Source organism: Hoplias malabaricus, chromosome 15 (assembly GCF_029633855.1).
Source record: "Hoplias malabaricus isolate fHopMal1 chromosome 15, fHopMal1.hap1, whole genome shotgun sequence".
Lineage (NCBI taxonomy): Eukaryota > Metazoa > Chordata > Actinopteri > Characiformes > Erythrinidae > Hoplias > Hoplias malabaricus.
Genome location: NC_089814.1, coordinates 18,528,070 through 18,547,690, shown reverse-complemented (window position 1 = coordinate 18,547,690; position 19,621 = coordinate 18,528,070). Strand labels below are relative to the sequence as shown.

Genomic DNA, 19,621 nt, shown 5'->3' with positions numbered 1-19,621 from the left:
TTTTATACCTGAGCTGAGCCAGTGCAGTATGTCTTATATATATTTTAAAGCATACTAATGCATTTGAAAAATGGATACATATTTTTAATTCAATGTATTTATCTTGGTTTTAAAATTGTAAATTTTAAATGTAAACATTTACATTACTATATTATCAACTATGTATGTCCGTATTTACCCATAAATAATATAACAAATAGCATGATCAAAAAATATTATGAACATTAGTGAGGTCAGGTGCTGATGTTGGGTGATAACATGTTCTGGACCAAAAATGGAGCTCAGTCATTTCAGAGAATACTGTTTCACTGAATCACAGTCAATAATTAGTATTGGATGCAGTGACTTTTAACCCATGTGTTGCAGCTCCAGAGAATCATATAGTAGAGATTATGCAAGTAAAATGTGCCCAATTATGTGAAATGTATGTCAGTGCATGACCTTAATGGAGCTAAATTAATATATGGACACATATAGTATATGTTCCTTTAATAAAAACCCATCACCTTTCTTTTATCCCATTTTAGAAGGTATTAAATGAGAACAGTGCTAATGTTTTTTCCACACAGGACGGTTTGTGGTCTGCTCAAATGGTTATGGAGTGTAACAGATAGTCAACAGATGGACACACTGCCCCCTCCTTAAGAGTTTGACATTTGCCACTCTCACATGTCTGGTAAAGTATAGCGTAACATTTAGTGCAAAGGAGTCTCTTGCAGGGAAAGTTACAAAAGGCTCAGGAGCAAAACACTATGAGAAGTCGCAGTAATTCTGGAGTCAAGCTTGATAATTATGCACGAATAGTCCAGAAAACAATCCTCTGTCACCAGGTAAGACTTACTGGCCTGAGTTCAGCAAAGTTATGTGATGTGAAGCTAGAACTGTGCTGATATTATGCTGATAAACTTTATATGTTTTCACATGACACCCATTCTGTGAGTCTAACAGGCCACTTTACAACTTTTTGCTAAAAATGATTGCACTTTTGTTTAAAAAACAAATTTATTTAGACACATTGATTATGTACATATTATATGTAATATGTCATATGTAAAATGCCAGGTGAATCAAAGTATAAATTGAAACTATCATATACTCTGAAAATACATTAAATAAATAAAATAACCAAGTGTAACTCAGTATTTTGTGTTTTCTTCCTCTTTTTTAGGGAAAACCTTAATGTTATCTACCAATGGCAATTAAAAATAATCGGAGTAATATTAATAAAGATTCCTTCTTTTTTTGTCTTTGTGCCATTTTCCAGGATCCAGTGACAGGTTTAATACCAGGAAGCGATGATCTCCCCCATGCCTGGGTCAGAGACAATGTGTACAGCATCCTTGCTGTGTGGGGTCTGAGTCTGGCATACAGGAAGAATGCTGACTGCGACGAGGACAAGGCCAAAGCATATGAGCTAGAGCAGGTACCAGACTTAAAGCATTACAGATTCTCACACATTTGGGGGTTACTTTGGACACCATAAATACCTTTCTTCTAGGCTTCTATATCTGTTAGTATTCAGCTAGCATTGTTTTACACATAATTTATAGTAAACATGGAATTTTAAAAGAGTTTAGAAAAGAATATTTTTATTCAATGATTTTGAACACATCTGGTCAAATAACACGTTTTGTTGATATTCTAAGTGAAATTAAGGTCTGCTACAGGGTAACAAGCTGACTTTTGCACAAAACAAATTAGCTTTTTTAGTTTACTTTTTAACATACACACACACACACACAGAGATCATCATCATCATCATTTCTGAAGAGGAAACATTTAATGTTTATGTAATGTGACCACAGACACCAAAACATTCACTGTGACAGCTCAATCATTTCCATGCACTTAATAACTCACATAGTAGTTGTATGGGACTTGTTGAATAATTCATTGTAGTTTCAGATCAATAAATCTTAATATTAATGTTAGAATAACAACCCTGCAATACAATGTATGGTATGTGCCTACCACTTCTCTGAATATGAATGTGATGTAGAAATGCCAGGGGGCAAAACCACTCAGCTCATGTTTCTTTTGGGTTATAGCTGCTGCAAAGAGTAGAAGGTCAAAAGAAAGCTGACTGCCCCCCCCCCCCCCCCCTCTCTTTCTCTCTCTCTCTCTCTCTCTCTCTCTCTCTCTCCCTCAGAATGTGGTTAAGCTCATGCGGGGTTTGCTGCTGTGTATGATGAGGCAGGTATGAACATTGTGTCATTTATAAAAGCAACAAATTATATCATGTAGCATTAGATTGCACTCCTCTGACCATGAGGTTCTACACTACAAACTTTCATATTCATAACTGGGGTTACCAGGGACACCACAGCAGGAGAAACTTTGCATTCGGCTACCCATAGATTTGAGCTAGACCAAGCCTTTCAGGGGTATGGACTAAAAGATTATTTTGAATATGATTTTAATTGGTGTCATAAATTATTAATAGAACTTGAGACGACTTGAGAACCCACCCAGTCTGCATTGGCCTAGAAATTTGTGGAATGTCCTGTTTTTGAAACACATAAATTAAATGCCTCAGGTAACTGTCTTTAAGAAGTTTGTTGTATTCTCCCTGTGTCTGCATTGGTTTCCTTTGGATACTCTAGTTTCCTCCCACAGTTCAAGAACTCATGTTGGTCAGTGGATTGGCCATGTATTAGTCAAATGTGAATTTGTGGAGCCCTGGGACGAGGATCCAGGGTGTGTTTCTGCCTCATGGCCAGTGATTCTGGGTGGGCTCTGGACACACCGTAACTATGAACTGGATAACCAGTCACCAAGGATGAATAAATGAAATTATTAACATTGACATAACATTACTTAAGTGCCTCAAATGCCGGAACTGTTCAAATATTGGCCTTATAAATAAAAGATCACAAGTTCAGTTCCTGGTGATGAATCCATTTGAGGCCTGGACTCCAACAGTTGGCCTCACTCCCTTTGGGTGGTTAGGTTGGCTTTACTTCTCTATCTGTAAAGTTTCACAATGCTGGCCAATGCAAACGCTGCTAGCTAACATAACAGAGTTGGGAATTTAGTATGCTTCACCACGTGTGCTGTGCTTCTTATTGTGAGCTGAGTGTGTGTTACTGGTGCTTCAAAAAGAACCAGTAATTGGCTTCACATGTGTCACATGTGCATTCACAGTCTAAATAACTGTGGAGAACATTTAGTAAAAAATAATAATTAAACTAAATATAATTTTACAGTCTTTGGATAAAAGAGTTAAACTGTTGTATTAAAGTAATTTTGTTATAAATGTTTTAAGTTATGTGTAGAATGCCTGTTATTGTATCCTCAGCTGGACAAAGTGGAGAAATTCAAATATAGTAAAAACACCGCAGACTGTCTGCACGCCAAATATCACACAGGCACTTGTGCTACAGTAGTGGGTGACCACCAATGGGGCCATCTGCAGATAGACGCTACATCCATCTTTCTTCTATTTCTGGCTCAAATGACAGCTTCAGGTCAGGACAACCCTCATAAACTATCCTTTTTACCCATTTAATTATACTTCTGCAAGCTTCTATTCCTAATTCAGTATTCTATCATGTAAAAAAGCATTTTCAAATAAATCATACTGCGCAGCATCATTATTACAGTTCTTTTCCAAATATTATATGGATCATTCATTGTACCACCAAAAATGAAGGAAAAATATTTATGGAATCACTATTTATTATTTTAAATTTTAGTTGTGAATTGAAAGAGATTTTACTTCCTGAATGAATCAGTTTCTACTTTGTAGAGTGGGTTCCTTAAATGTGGGTGGCCATAGTTAAAATAGTGTGAATACAGAATCTCTTATGCATCCAGGCCACTAGGTGTCAATGTAAAGGCTGCTTCGTAATGTGAAAAAGAATCATTAGGTAAAATAGCTGATTGCTCCTATACAATATTTGAGATTCTCTTTTATTAAACTTTTTATTAAACAAATTTGTTTGTTTTATGGTGGACAGGGCTGCACATTGTATACACACGTGATGAGGTTGATGCTGTGCAGAATCTTATTTTCTACATTGAGACAGCTTACAAAGTAGCGGTAAGTTTCCAGTATAGTATAGATACACTCTTCATCAGTACAGAGAATTCTTTTGTCTGTATGCCACCTGTGAGTTTATAAGTTTAATCATCAAGAGGTTTTCTTCAGGATTTTGGAATGTGGGAACGAGGAGACAAGACAAATCAAGGCATTCCTGAAATCAATGTCAGTTCTATTGGAATGGCAAAGGTGAGAGAATTAGTTTGAATATTTACTTTAATTATTGTTTAATTTATTTTATACTTGTCAAACATTTATTTCAGGTAAAATTATAAAATGTGTTATAGATATGCAAGTAAAAGACACAAACAACACAATGCTGGGAAGTTGGAAAAAAGGCTATGTTTCTGAAGTGTGAATAGAGGTGTAGTTAATTATACAATGATTCAAATAGTTTTTGTGTCCAATTTCTAATATGTAGCCTGTTTCTGTAGGTGTTCTAGTGGTCTTAGTGACTTGTTTATGTTATTACAAAAAACATTTTTCAGCAAATGTTTTAACTGATTTACTACTGCACTCTCTCTGTGTGGTAAATTTTGAGACTCTGGGTTGAGCAGCTAGAAGGCAATGAGGGGTGAAATAGGAGGCTTGAGAACTGCTTATAATGATAAATTTGTCCAGATAAAGTACTCAGAACACTTATCAAATTATAAACAATTAAACTAGTCTTTAAAAATAGCTTTACAATAGCTTTAAGATTTTTTGTTAAACCCACACGCTGTTTTGGAGGGTTAGTTGTATGGTACGAAATATCTAGAAAATAGACGTGGTGCATCTGATTAAAATGCTTTAGATGATGTAGTTCAATGATTTCTCTGTATTGCAGCAGGTGTCATGATGGAATATACAGAATAAAGATGAATATTGTAGTAATGTATTTCTAGAATGCCGTTGTGAGTGCTTCTTAAACAAACAGATACAGACCATTCTTAATATCAACAAAGTACACACATTGTCAACAGCTTAAAAACTAAAGTGGCTAATTTAAGGTACACATGCCAGTGAGAGGTTTTGTAGTAATATAGTTATAAAACACTGAGGTAGGTGAGGAGCATGGGGCCTTAATTCACATATGCCTCCATTATAAGTGATTACTACTTGATATATAAGTTACATGTCAACTAAACAATGCTGAAAATACACACAATAAAAATGAGGTATTAAATACTTAAATAACTAGTGTACCATTAAGCTCACATTTGTGTTTTGCCAATGCAGTCACAGAGTATAATAATAAAGCTAACATTTGAACATTATCTAAGTTAAGGGAGCTGTATAAGGACAGCAAAAATGCAGGTATCTGAATGCACACAATGAGGAAAAAAGTCCACAAATAATCCACACAAATGATAAATTACTTTTCCGGTCCCCCAATATAGTTTACTTGTTTATACTGCTACACTACTGAGCCCCCTCAGCTAGCATCCCTTGACTGCACTCTGTTTGGCTATGAGTGTTGCATTGTAAGTGTGATTCAGTGACAGCATCCAATCAGCTCCTGAGGATAGTCTATGATCCAAGCTCTTTGTAACACTCAGAAAATATATGTATTAAGCTTGCACTGGGTTGATAGCTCAAGTGATTTTCTTTTTAGTTCCTTTACTTTGGAGTTTCTGTTGTCGTTTTTTTATTTTTTTTGAGTCTTGACTTTTGGCTTTTTATTATTATTTGAAAACTTAAGGAAATATTTAAAAATGTGAATATATAGTACTTCAAATGAATATCTAATAATACTTGTGCCAATGGATTTGCTGATGTGTTATTCTGGGCTATTTAGGCAGCTCTTGAGGCGCTGGATGGACTAAATCTCTTTGGTGCCAAAGGAGGCCCAGAGTCTGTAGTTCACGCTTTAGCTGATGACATTCAACGTTGCCAAGTAAGAGCTTTGTTTCTGCTTTATCACACAGTATATGGGGATGCAGGAACCAAATGGTTAGGGCTATAATGTGATTCAGGGCTCCGTACCATTTAAGTTAATGTTTTCATTAACTTAATAGCTTAATGTCTTATTGCCTGCCACACTGTCTGTCTCCTCAGTCTATCCTCAGCTCCATGCTGCCCAGGGCCTCCACGTCCAAAGAGGTGGATGCTGGGGTTCTCTCCATTATTTCATACCCGGCTTTTGCAGTGGAGGACATTGACATTGTTAACATTACTAAGGAAGAGATCATCTCCAGACTTCAGGTGATCTGATAATATATTGGACAGATATTATATGACAGGAATTTGTGGTCATTTCTGAAAGAAAACCTAGATTGTTAAGGCACGTGGGTCTCAGTAATGTACCCAATAACCTCAGTAACGTCCCCAATGCAATTAAAATATGATTGTATAAAATATAGATGCTCTTTTTTCCCCTGAGCAAGGAACAGCATGTTAAATATCCAGTTTAACTGTAATATGGCATGTTATGACCTAATATAACATTACTCAAGAAACAACACTTGGTCAAGAATGAGATTTTGAACAATTTGACAAAGATGACATGCAAGTCATCTTTTTTTAATAGTGAGCATATGTCTAAAATGGAAGCATTGATTTTAGTAATTGTAGACATGCTCACTTATTATTGAACAATGCAGACTTCATGAATATATTGAAGAAAATAATGTTTGGAGGTATTGCTAAAGTAGAAGTAAATGATTACTATTTTGTTATCATAAAACATACTTACAATGAATAAAACAGACATTATAAGTGCACTTCAGGGAATAAGTGCACTTCAGGGATTTTATATACAGAGAGCTTCATTACACATAGAGTGTGAGCTGTAGCTCCAGCGGACATCACTAGCACAGCACAGCATAACTACAAAGGGAGAGCTAGAGAGACAACACAGGCTTGAGGTCTCTCACAGATGACAGCACCCCTCCGCCCCGCTGTCAACAAACCTGAGTCAATGTTTTGGAGCAGTGGAAGACTGCACCAAGATCCCGGAATACCACAGTCCTCTATATCCATGAACCACCAGATTTGCATCCTTTATCAATCATATTATCTAAATGCCTAGCACTTGAGTAAATAAATAGGTTTTAACATAGATTTAAAAACTCAGGCTGTGTCTGAATTTAAATGTGTCTGATATTCTGAAGTTCGTTCAAGAAGCTTGAAGGCTCTGTTTGAAAAGGCTCTTCTTCTTGCAGTAGATTTAATAATTCTAGTCACAAACAGGCAGCCAGCACAATGTGATCTAAGTAGACATGATGGTTCATAATACAAAATAAATTTACTCATGTACTGATGGGCGAGGCCGTCTGTAGCTTTATATGTCAAAAGCATAACTTTGTAATATATTCTAAATTTAATTGGTGGCCAGTGTAGTGCTAATAGTATTGGTCTAATATGTTCAAATTTCCTAGTATGTATACAAACTGTATCATTCTGGACCAAGTTTTGGAACTTGGGCATTGCAGTAGTCCAACCTGGAAGTGATAAAAACATGAACTGATAATGTGTCATCAACATAAAACTGAAAGTTTATGACCTGTTTATGTATAACATTCCATAGTTGTAACACATGTATGTGAAATGTATGTGAAATGTACTGGTAAATACAAAAAATGTAGAGAAGTGATCATATTAAGAATAAGTCGCTGCTGTTTTACAGGGAAGATATGGGTGCTGTCGTTTTCTCAGAGATGGACACAAAACCCCCAAAGAGGTGAAAATGTTTTAGTAGCAGTTTCTTAGGTGCATGTTTCATATATTATTGTAGAAAGTCACATATTATTTAATCCTTATTTGTTCAGTCTACCTTACTCTAATAATAATTTAATATAATTGTTATGCCACATTTGACCAAAAACAGTGCAGATGCAATGTGATAGGCTAAGATTTTGTTCTGTCTACTCAGGATCCCAATCGATTGTATTATGAGTCCTCAGAGCTGAAGCTCTTTGAGAGCATTGAGTGTGAATGGCCTCTGTTTTGGACTTATCTCATCCTGGATGGAATTTTCATCAATAGTCCAGAACAGGTGTGGAGTGTTTAGATGAAAAAGTATTGTCATGTATCTAATGAATGATTATATTTAATGTGCATGTGTATAAAATAAATGACTGCTGTTTGTTCTGGTGTACCACAGGTAGATGAGTACAGAAACGCCTTAGATGCAGTTCTTATTAAAAGTAAAGAAGGACTGCGCCTCGTTCCTGAGCTTTACAGCGTTCCTCTAGATAAGGTAAGTAATGACCGGCAATGACCCAACCAACGCATGTACGGGTCTTTATTTTTTCAATTTTGAAAGCTCAGATAAAGTGGCATATGGCCCTGGACAAAATCTGATAAGCAGCCACTCGGTTGCAGATTGGTGTTTTATTCAATAGACCTTGAACTCTAACCCTGTGTATTTTATTTGAATAAGGTGGAAGAAGAATATAACAATCCTCACACAGTGGAACGAGTACCATTAGGCAAGTGCCCGCTGAAATGGGGCCAGTCTCTGTACATATTGGGTAACTTGTTGGCAGAGGTACTGTAAAAAATCAATCTAATGTCCCTTGGTCCTTTCAGTTCTATTTTAAAATATCTGGCACATTCTGCTTGTTAGAATGAGCATGTGATAGTTATGCCTTCTCTATCGATTTATGTGGAAATAACCATCAATAGCCTTTTCTGTATGTTAATACTGCAGCAATCTCCTGAAAAATCTTCAACCCATTCTTTGCACACAAAAGATAGAAAGTGTGTTTACATAAAGTCCTTCCATTTTTATAGGGATTCTTAGCCCCTGGAGAGATTGATCCGCTCAACAGACGTCTCTCTACCACACCTATGCCAGATGTTGTTGTTCAGGGTATGACAGATATGTCTTTTCCCACACAGTAACAAAGCTACATTGTTTATGTATGCAAAGCAACTTCACAGTTGTGTCAATTATTTTAATGTATATTTTGAATATTTTAAACCGTCACTGTCAAATTTCATTTTCATTTAATATTCATTAAAACTTCAGGACAATTATGTTTTCTGTCTTTTTCAGTAAGATATTAAAAGTTTACTCTTTTTACAGTTTAGGCTGAAATTTTCCTTAGTGTCTTCATGTGTTATTTTTTAATTTTGACATTTGGAACCAAAATATATGTTTTTCTATAGATGACCGTGTAATACAAAAAAGAATTCTCATGCATGGTAGTAATGAAAACTGAAAAGAGGAAAAAGTTTCCATGATGTTATCATTCAGAGATATATAAAAAGGTTTAACATATGAACACCTGCTGTGAACGATGCAAAGAAATACATCTGAGGCTCTTGAAATACTATCCTGTGTCACGGCTTTCTTGTTGCTTAACATCATTTCTTTCTCCAATATAGTGTCGATAATTGCAGAGACAGAGGAAATCAAACAGCTCCTGCAGAAGCATGGCATTGATTCTGAAACTTTGGAGGACATCCGTACAATTAGGGTCCAGCCTTCCAGGGTTCTTAGTCACATCTATGCAAGACTAGGTAGATTAAAGAATCCTTGTATCTGCAAAGTATTCACTTTACATGAGAAATACATTATTTAATTGTAATGTAAGTTAATTTAAAAAGATGCCAAGAACTTTGGGCCATATCTATTGGTCTGTTCATTATTATATTTTCACATAATGTAAACGTTAGGGTTTATATTATGAATTACATCAAGAAATGAAAGAGAATGTGCTAAAATGTTAAAATCTGTTTAAATTCTTTATGTTCTTCTTGAAGGACGTAATCAAAGACTTGGCTTGACCGGAAGACCGTATCGCCACATTGGTGTCTTGGGGACATCTAAGTTCTACTTCATACGAAACACCATCTTTTCATTTACCCCTCAAGTGAGTAAAATAATGTAAACTGATTTTAGTAATGTATAGTACAGACAGAGGTGGGTAGGAATATATTGCTTGCATTAATTTGCACATTTCTGACATTTGTAATTTGTTTGTGCAAACCGTGCAATAAAACTTAGCAGTGAAAATACAAACAGAGCAGCGGTAGCCAATTTTGACCCCGGGGAGCATTAATGGGTATGGTGCCTTGTTCAAGGGCAACTCAGCCATAGATTGAGGAGGAGAAACATTTATTCCTTTATTGCCCCACCTTCAAATTTTCTTCCAGTTGAGTGGATCGAACCGGCAATTTTCCAGTCCCAAGTTCGGCTGCCTCTTATATTTTTTAAATAACAATTTTGTTCCTGTGATTTCAGTTCATAGATCCCCAGCATTTTTACCTTGCTCTGGATAATAAGATGATTGTTGAGATGTTCCGTATTGACATCTCCTATCTGTGCTCACGTTGGAGAATGACTGGCAGGCCTACGGTTACATTCCCAATCTCTCAGAGCATGCTAAGTGAGTATTCACTCTATTTTTCAACACAAACTCAAGACAGCATGCAGAGCTACTCTGTGTATATATTGTTTTAATATACATTTGATAATACATAATATGGCAAGAGGTTAGTGTACACCTGCGAATCCAAAGTTTCTTCAGAAATCAAGGGTATCAATAGGGAGTTTTCCATTTGCAGCAGTAACAGTCTGAACACTTCTGGGAAGGCTTCTAGTTGCTGTGAGGATTTGATTGCATTCTGCCAATAAAGCATTATTAAAATCAGTTTCTGATAATGAATAATACATTTTGGATCACAGATGCTACTCCAAGTCATTCTTGAAGTATTGAAAAGTGTTTCATCACTCTATAGAACACAGATCTCCTGCGCCACAGCCCAGAGCTGGGGGACCCTCTAGGCCAAGCTTTGCTTTGGGCATATTAACCTAAACCTCATGCACAGCTGCTAGTTTCAATTGATTTTTTGCTTTTTCATGACAATAAGGATAATTTGACTCTTCTTGTCAAATTAATTAATTAATTTGATTCTTTTGGTTGTGCTACAATTGCAGCTGATGATCATAAAGATATTGACCCTGCTATCCTGGCTGCCCTCAAAAAGCTACAAGATGGATACATTGCAGGAGCAAGGTAGAATCTTAGATAATGCTTAGCTGAAATGTGAACCAAAAGTAAAATTTGTTTAAAAGCATTTTTATTTCTTATGTGCAGGGCAAAGATTGGAAGGCTAGAATCATTTCTGGATACGTCTTGCTGCGCTCATCTTATGTTTATGGACTGTGGTGAGACAATGTTTATTTTAGAATTTTGTGCTAACTAAAACTTCTCAACCAGTGGAACTCCAGTGCGCACTCACCAAACAAGGACGAGGATTCAGGTTTTGTGGTGCCAATAACCACTGACTGGCAGCTGTCAATAACTGGCCACTGTTTGTGGCAGCAGGCAGTATACCAGTGGTAGCTGTCATTGACCACTTAGAGGCAGTTGGCAGTCAACCAGTGGCAGCTACCACTGTAAAGTTAGAGGAAGTTGGTTGTCAGAGGTCAGTGTCAGTGACTGGAAGACATCATTAGCTTACAGTGCTCCTTTCAGGAGACCTTTCCTGGAACAGTGTGAATGAGAGTAAACATTTTAGAGTGTGTCCTAGAATAGGTTTTAATGGAAAGGGTTCAGGGCTTGATTAAAATTTTGGAACTTTGTTCCTGTTCCTGAATTAATGCAAAGCAATGTACAAACTGTGTAAATGTGCCTTTAAAAGTACAACAGTGGTATATTACCCTGGTACATTTAAGGGTATCATTATTTTCCCTAACTAAAATGACTGAATATGTACCTTTGAGTTATTTTGAGAGTGAAGGAGTATTTTAAATTGTATGTCACTTCATATGGCATTGCTGTTTGTTACAGAGGTGGACTACTTGGCGGAGTATCTGGATCAGCTATTTGCTGTTAACGAATGGACTCCCCTCAGCTCCATTAAAGGAGGGCGCAACCGTTTCAGGGCTGTGGCCAAAAAGACACAAGAGATCGTGTCTCTGGTGCAGAAAGCCAGTGTGCTGGACATACACAGTAAGTTCAGAAAGCAGTTTCATTCAGCTTGTGTTTTATCTTAGAGCTGTACAGAACTCACATTTAATTCAGTTTTTTTTACGTCCTCTCCACAGATGTACATAGGTATCTCCCAGTTAAGCTGTTCCAGGAACCACCCCCAGCCTTGCAGCTTAATGAAAATAAGGTAAAATTAACCAGTATATGTTCAAAACATACAAACTGTGTGCTCCTGAGCCAGTTACATGCTTTTGTCGTTTTCTAAATATTGGTTGATCTTTTTTCAGGTGACATTTCAGAGGAGATTAGACATAATATAATCCACATGCCTCAGGAGTGTGAAAGTCAAATTATAGAAATGTCATTAAATTAAAATATTATTTTAATGAAATATGATTCTTAACAACAATGCATTACCATCAAAACTGCCACCATCAGATAAACAGTTCTAAAAGCAATCAAGTTTGAGAAACTGGAGAAATTAAGCTTCACCCAGTGCTATGGGTCTGAAAGAATTAAGTCACTGAAAACAGGAAATACGACAAAAACTGAAATGTGCATTTTTTTTCAACAAATCATTTGCTAATTTATTGTCTGTAAAACGCTTATCCAGTTCAGGGATGCTGTGGTCTGGAATCACTGGGAACATGGCGGGAACACACCCTGGAGGCTGCGACAGTCCTTCACAGGGCAACACATACGCATACCTTCACTTACACACTCACACCTAGGGACAGATTTGAGTAGCCAACCCAGCTTACCAACATATTTTTGTTTGGGAGGAAATCAGAACACCCTGAGGAAACTTACACAGACACGGGGAGAACACACCAAACTCCTCACAGACAGTCAACCTGAGTGGAGCTTGAACCCAAACTCTAGGACCCTGGAGCTGTGTTACAGCGACACTACCTGTTGTGCTACCGTGCCGCTCTTCAGCATATCAGCAAAACATATTATTTGACTATGGGTGTCTGTACTCTACTTGTTGGTAGAGAACATTTGGAGAATTATTTTACTCTGAATATCCTGGACTGTAAAAAATTCCACCTTATTTTAGATCCATCATAATGCAGTCACTTCATCAGTGAACTTGCCCAGAGATCAAGATGGAGGGATTGACTACCCAGCACTGGTGCAGATGCTGAAACAAAGTCAGAACATTCAAGACCAGGCTGACATACTATACATCTTGTATAAGGACAAGTAAGGACACAAGATCTTTGCATCAATGTTCCAATGCTAATGTTGTGCAGGTTGAAAGGAGTTTTAATGTGTCTGAGTATGTTTTATCAGAGGTATGGCCTGGGACACCAGGCTGCATGGCAAAGGCTGGAATGTAAGGAAACTCTTGAATGAACTGTATGAGAAAGCTGGAAGACTGAGACACTGGGGACTCATTCGGATGGTGTGTGGCATGCTCCACAGAAATGTGGAAGAACTGGATGAGGTGATTACCACAGCTGCACTTTTCTTTTTTTTCACTCTGTAGTTTTCCTGCAAAGTATTGATGTATAATACATAAAAAATATTAAGTGACACCTTTCTGAAATACTCCCTCCATTCTTTTATGACAGGCTTGTACAGATCTGCTGGCTCATCAGAAACACCTGACTGTGGGTCTACCTCCTGAACCACGAGAGAAAACGATATCAGCGTGAGTTCATCCAAAAATAAAAAATAAAAAATAATAAAAATAAAAAAAATAAAATTGTTTGACATATTCATGTTCTGTTTAGGTCCCCACTTTTTCCCCCCACATTTATATTTATATCATTTAGCAGATGGACTTATCCAGAGTGACCTACAAAAACTAATGGGATGACTAGGCTCTCTTGTGTTTTTAATGTGTCTTGTATATCTTGCCTCCTCACAGCCCCCTTCCTCCAGATAAGCTGGCGACGCTTATAGTTGAGGCCAGTGAGAATAACCTCACAATTGCTATCCTCACTCAGGTTACACCTCCCATTACTCTCTCCTCCATCTGCAGCACCAGTGAAATATTTGGACACATATGCTGTAAACAAATCCAAATTATTCATTCATTCATTCATTATCTATAACCGCTTATCCAGTTCAGGGTCGCGGTGGGTCCAGATCCTACCTGGAATCATTGGGCACAAGGCAAGAATACACCCTGGAGGGGGCGCCAGTCCTTCACAGGGCAACACACTCACTCACACCTACGGACATTTTTGAGTTTTCAATCCACCGACCAACGTTTGTTTTTGGACTGTGGGAGAAAACCGGAGCACCCAGAGGAAACCCACACAGACACGGGGAGAACACACCAAATCCAAATTATGCAATTCTAAATATTTCAAAAAGCACACACCTTGCCTTGATACAGCTTTGCATGCTCTTGCCGTTCTCTAAAATATATTCATACGGCGCATATGGGATTCTTTAAAGTACCTTCACTTCTGTTGAGCACCTGCGGAGTGCTGAAAAGTGTGAGGGTGAAAATTTTCAATTATATATTGATTTGAAATTATAGTATGATTGAAATAAATAAATACAAAGGCGTGTATGTATGTATTACACTGGCCCTTTATTAGTAAAAACATGCATAATTCTGTATATTATAAAAATATTCACTCAGTCAAATGTATTCACACATTTCACTGGTACTGCTCCAAAAACAACATATATTTAACATTAAAGTTTGTGTGTATATACTAAGACTTGTGTGATTGGCAGGAGATAATGGTCTTCCTGGCCATGAGCATACGCACCCAGCCCAAACTTTTCAGTGAAATGTTCCGCATCCGCATTGGCCTCATTATACAGGTCATGGTTACTGAACTGGCACAGTCCCTCAGTTGCTCTGGTAGGTTTATTTCACTTACACAAGTCATAAGAAAAATGTGTAATGAAATGAATTTTTTTAAATATAATTTTTAATTGTATAAATTTCAAACATTTCACTTACATTTTTAGTCAATATGATTGACCAACATGCTGCCCCTAGTGGACACTGCATGTCTGGAATATAAACTCAAACTGTCTTTATATATTTTCCTGTTTAGCTAATATTTATCAGTCTATCTGAGACTTTGTTCACTCTTTGTTTGTGATGTTGGGAGTCGGTGTTGAGATTCTAGTGAGCAGTCCCTGACATTAATCCACAAAGATGTTTGTGTGGTGATAAAATGGAGAGCATGACTATTATATCCTTGAAGTAAATTCATTTTAAAAAATCATGCATAAGTCCCTTTTTGCATAAGACCCCCCCAGTTAAAATCCTTGTTTGCTGGCCTACAAAGACATAAATACAGTTTAATTTATTTTTGCAAATCATGCATTCTCCGATCACATATATACTATATTCCATGAACCTGAATGAAAAAAACGTATAGCTCAGCAGAAAAACAGAAATTATATTTTATACCTAATATTAAAATATGTTTATTTTTTTTAGGTGAGGAGGCTACAGAGAGTTTGATGAACCTGAGCCCATCTGAGCTCAACAACCTTCTCCTCCACATCCTCAGTGGCAAAGAATTTGGAGTACAGAGAAGTGGTAAGTTGTTCATGTTTATCGTATCACGGGTTTTTATACATATATCATTTTTGATATTTTAACATTCTGTTTGTTGCTTGTGTCCCAGTGCGCTCAGCTGGAAACATTGTCACTCCAGTCATCTCTATACACGACAAAAGCAAATCTGGTTCAGCAAAAGATCAGATAAAAAGTGTCAGTAGGGTCAAGCATGACATCAAGATGGTAAGAGACAAAGCATGATTTCATTTCACTTGTATTAATCATTCAGGAAAAACGTGACTTCTGACTAATTGCTCTTTTTTTTTATTTTCAGCCCTTATCTGTGCATAGCCTGGATCTCAATAATATTGAGTCAGGGGTGAGTAGCCTCTGGAACCAAAGCTAAATAAAGATTAAAGCTGCACTGTGTCATCTTTCAGGGTATGATCTTTGGTGGAAATGTGTAACTACATGTCATATATGTTAAAACATTTTGTAACATGGGTTTTATTTAAATTTGATGATTATGGATGAATTGTTGATTAATCTTTTCATTGTAAACACATTTTAAGTGAGGATATATGTAAATTATCTAGTATTGTTATTATATATTTTTCATTATAATGTTTATTTTACATTTGTGATCTCATATGTCTCACACCACATCTGATCCCACAGCATGAATGTGAACTGTATTTCAGACTTTACAGAATGAATAACAGCTTTACAGCAACTAAAACTTATATTAATGCAGCTTCCCAAAGTAGGGGTGTGCCTGCAATCTGGAAGCAAAACAATTACTTGTGTGTGTGTTTTGGGGCTCAAAAATGTTCTCGTTAAAGTTTACATAATGGAGCTTTAATCTAATATTTTATTTCAGAGTAACTTAAAAGAAACAGTATAAATAGTTTAATGGCCGCAGTGTTAATCACATTTGTTCTCTCAGAGGTATAGGCTGCCAAGCATTCAGTTATTTCAAGGTTCAGCAGGAGCTGCAATGGTGCGCAACAGCAGACAAGGCCAATGGCTTCGTCGTAGACGACTGGACGGAGCTCTCAACAGAGTGCCTGTTGGTTTCTATCAGAAAGTCTGGAAGATCTTACAGAAGGTTAGTGAAACAATATCTTGTTGAGTGTAACCTCAAATTCTATGGACCAAATAAATTATAAAATCTTATTTTCATTGAATTCTTAGTGTCATGGTCTCTCCATTGAGGGGTGGGTACTTCCATCATCAACCACAAAAGAGGTAATTCAACAAGCCACTGAAAACTTGCAGTGGGGTACAGTGACTTATAGACCATGGTACTGGGACATAAATGTCATTAAATGAGGAACGAACACCTAGATAACAATGTTACGTTCAGTTTATACCCTCTAAGGGATTCCAGTAGCATGTTAGCCAAATGTTTTTGGTCATTCAGTATTAAACACAGTTTTTAAAATTGTTTTGTTTTGTATATGAAGTTGTTACAGAGATTAACAATTTATCTTACAGCTGTTTTGCCATTACTTTTTCAATAAAAAGCCCTGGAATACTGTTTTCTGTTTCTATATTCTATGGTGCTTCTCTGGTTGAAGGATGCAGGAGCATCATTGGCTCTGTTTTAGACAAAGTAGGAAACAGTATTGTAAAATTTGTTATCTAACAGTTGCTCACAGTGGTACCAGTATTGATAAATTCATAAAATAGAAGTTAATGTTAGGTAGAGTTTAGCTACTGGAAAACCACAATGAGTAGTTCACGATTGTCATTAAATAAAAGGCATTTGGAGTATTTTTAGTATTTTAGACAATGGAGAGTACTCCAAATGTTCAAAAGCATGAACTGAAATGAGGATGTTGCTCATGATTACTCCATAGGTGGATATTATAGAATATTATTTTCTGCTGTTTCGGAAATTATAGGTATTATTTGAAGCCAATAAGGCCCTTTGTTTGTGTCTCTGATATGAGATTACATGTCAAAGCTTTGTCTTAAATATGTTGTTTTCATTTAAATGTCATTATTAGATGACTCCGGGTGAGATAAAGTTTGCAGTTCATGTGGAAACTGTACTGAACCGCGTTCCACAGCCAGAATATAGGCAACTACTAGTGGAGACTATTCTGGTGCTGACCATGCTAGCTGAGGTGGACATCCAGACAGTGAGAAGAATTATTCAAGTGGACAAGATTGTGCAAATGGCCAGCAACTTATTCTACAAAGACCAGGTTAGCCTCACATTTACATTTATTTTTTAAGTTTAAAAAAATCCATAATGTTTTCCTATGATTCTTTTTCGCATTATGAAATGCCCATTATTCTGACATCTAGCTGCCAGGAAATGGCCATCCCATATTGGGGGCAGGCTCTATAAATCTGAAAATGGTTCCTTTAGAGTCTACTGCTCTTTAAACTTGAGACTAATATTTTGAGAATAGTTTGACCATCAAATCTTTCAGTATCAGATAAGCAACTGTGTAAACCAGTGCTGTGTATGGTGTGTCAAAAGTAGGGAGCAACAGTGGCCTAATGGTTTGAGAAGAGGGCTTGAGGAGGAAAGAGCACTGGTCTGAGGTTGGATTGAAGGAACAGTGTTGTCCTTCTCCTTCAAGATAGCCAACACCCAACTGCTCACGAATGGTTGCCTGCTGCTCCGGGTGTCTGTGTGTGTGTGGATAATTAATGTAGATCTGTCGTGTGATATTGGCAGTCCTGGAACATCTCTCAGCCAATCACATTTCAGGGTCATAACTGTGGTATAATGTTGCAGCAGTATACTCAGCCCTACATTGGATTCTAAGACTGGACACATGCAAAAGGCTTACAGACTGTCTTGTTATTGCTCAAATTATAATAGTTTTCTCTTTTGTGACTCAAATCTTCGGAGTTAAGTTTTAAGATTTAGTGTGAAGTGTTCTCAGAAGAGTAAATCATGGATAGATCAACTCTGTATACTCTTAATTTCAGAGATAATAGAAAATCAAGAGACTACTAACTTTTGGACATATACTGTATGTATGTATATAGGTCACAGAGGGCCTGTACCTCAAGTTAAGTTTAATTGTATAGTATGTTTCAGCCTGATGGTGTCAAAAAGCAGATATACATAAAACAAAACCAAATGAATAGCACCATATGAGCAAGCAAAGGCAAGTGGCAACTCCCTCAAAGCTTGCGGAAGAAACCTTGGAATATTGTGAATCTGGAAGATTCACACAGGGGACCCACCATTCTCTGGTCAAACAAATGGTGTAAACATGAGGGTAAAAGGGATTTTGCAGATTTATGAAAGAACACAGACTACTGGCAGCATCTTATAAGGCTTTCATGTAAATCAGATTTCAGCTTTTGAGCAGGTAATGTCAGCATCTTAAACTGAAAAAAATGCAGGCCAAATAGCAACAAGCGTCAAGGGAAAAATGTCACTAATATAAAGCACAGCTCTTAGTAATCATCAGAATGGTGGGATGCTAATGGCACCCCTTGTGGAAAAGATTAAGCCTGCTAAATGTGAGTGAGAGCCAGTTTAACATCTTTTCCAATTTAATTTGCTAAAACACGTTTCACTCATTTATGTTCAATATTTTAAACATCTTTTAAGCTTAAAAATACAATATCCATAATTGCTTTTATCCTTAATGAGTTTGTCTAGAAAGACCCACTTAGTTTATACCTTTATATTGTGTAAAACTTCTTTAAAATTTAAATTTCTTTACTCAAGTTTAATTTTCTGAAGTGCTTCAAGGTGCAGTTTTTAAATTCTTTTTATTTGGTGGTGGATCACTACGTTTGTATTTTCCCATTTTATTTCGATGCCTCCTGTTTTCAGAAAGACCTGGGAGCAGATGACAGTCTCCTGGAAAAAGACCAGTCGAATGGTATCTGCAGATTACTTTATGACTGTGCACCAAGTGGCCTCTTCGGGAGCATGACCTACCTGTCTAAAGCTGTAGCTGCTTATGTTGAAGATTTTCTGCCAAGTGGATCCTGTGCTCTTCAGTGAAGCACCAAATTTATGTTGAAATTGTTTATGCTGCAAATGCCCACGGCTGGAACTGCACTAACAAAACATATTGCAAAACTGCTGAATAATGAAACTGCCAGATTAATTTGTATCTACAGTGGAAAGGTGAGGCATTATGGTTACTAAACACTAATGCTTGATGATTGCTATTTTTAATCAATAGCTTTAAAAGCCTTAGATATTTAAAGTGGTGTCTCTTTTAACAAAACACATATCCTCAC

At 36.9% G+C, this 19,621-nt stretch overlaps 1 protein-coding gene across 1 annotated transcript; it reads left to right on the top strand.

The window, feature by feature from the left end:
* The first annotated feature begins 752 nt into the window (after positions 1 to 752).
* On the top strand, positions 753 to 19,617 carry phka1b (phosphorylase kinase, alpha 1b (muscle)). The gene is made up of 32 exons (XM_066645723.1): positions 753 to 830; positions 1,265 to 1,423; positions 2,150 to 2,197; positions 3,299 to 3,467; positions 3,960 to 4,042; positions 4,151 to 4,231; positions 5,820 to 5,918; positions 6,080 to 6,226; positions 7,650 to 7,703; positions 7,896 to 8,018; positions 8,127 to 8,222; positions 8,406 to 8,513; positions 8,759 to 8,837; positions 9,356 to 9,490; positions 9,734 to 9,843; positions 10,215 to 10,359; positions 10,911 to 10,989; positions 11,071 to 11,141; positions 11,767 to 11,928; positions 12,024 to 12,094; positions 12,968 to 13,113; positions 13,204 to 13,357; positions 13,485 to 13,564; positions 13,784 to 13,862; positions 14,608 to 14,737; positions 15,329 to 15,430; positions 15,519 to 15,634; positions 15,726 to 15,770; positions 16,338 to 16,499; positions 16,586 to 16,639; positions 17,404 to 17,604; positions 19,206 to 19,617. Exons 1-32 carry the CDS (start codon positions 753 to 755, stop codon positions 19,377 to 19,379), a joined length of 3,540 nt encoding a protein of 1,179 aa, XP_066501820.1. The 3' UTR covers positions 19,380 to 19,617.
* Positions 19,618 to 19,621: the final 4 nt, after the last annotated feature.

What these genes read in the sequence shown, in the direction of transcription:
- phka1b (XM_066645723.1), top strand. Translation starts at nt 753, where the DNA reads ATGAGAAGTCGCAGTAATTCTGGAGTCAAGCTTGATAATTATGCACGA. An exon ending in TGCTGTGTATGATGAGGCAG is followed by an intron (nt 2,198 to 3,298) that starts GTATGAACATTG and finishes TTGTATCCTCAG; the next exon opens with CTGGACAAAGTGGAGAAATT. An exon ending in ACAGCGTTCCTCTAGATAAG is followed by an intron (nt 8,223 to 8,405) that starts GTAAGTAATGAC and finishes TATTTGAATAAG; the next exon opens with GTGGAAGAAGAATATAACAA.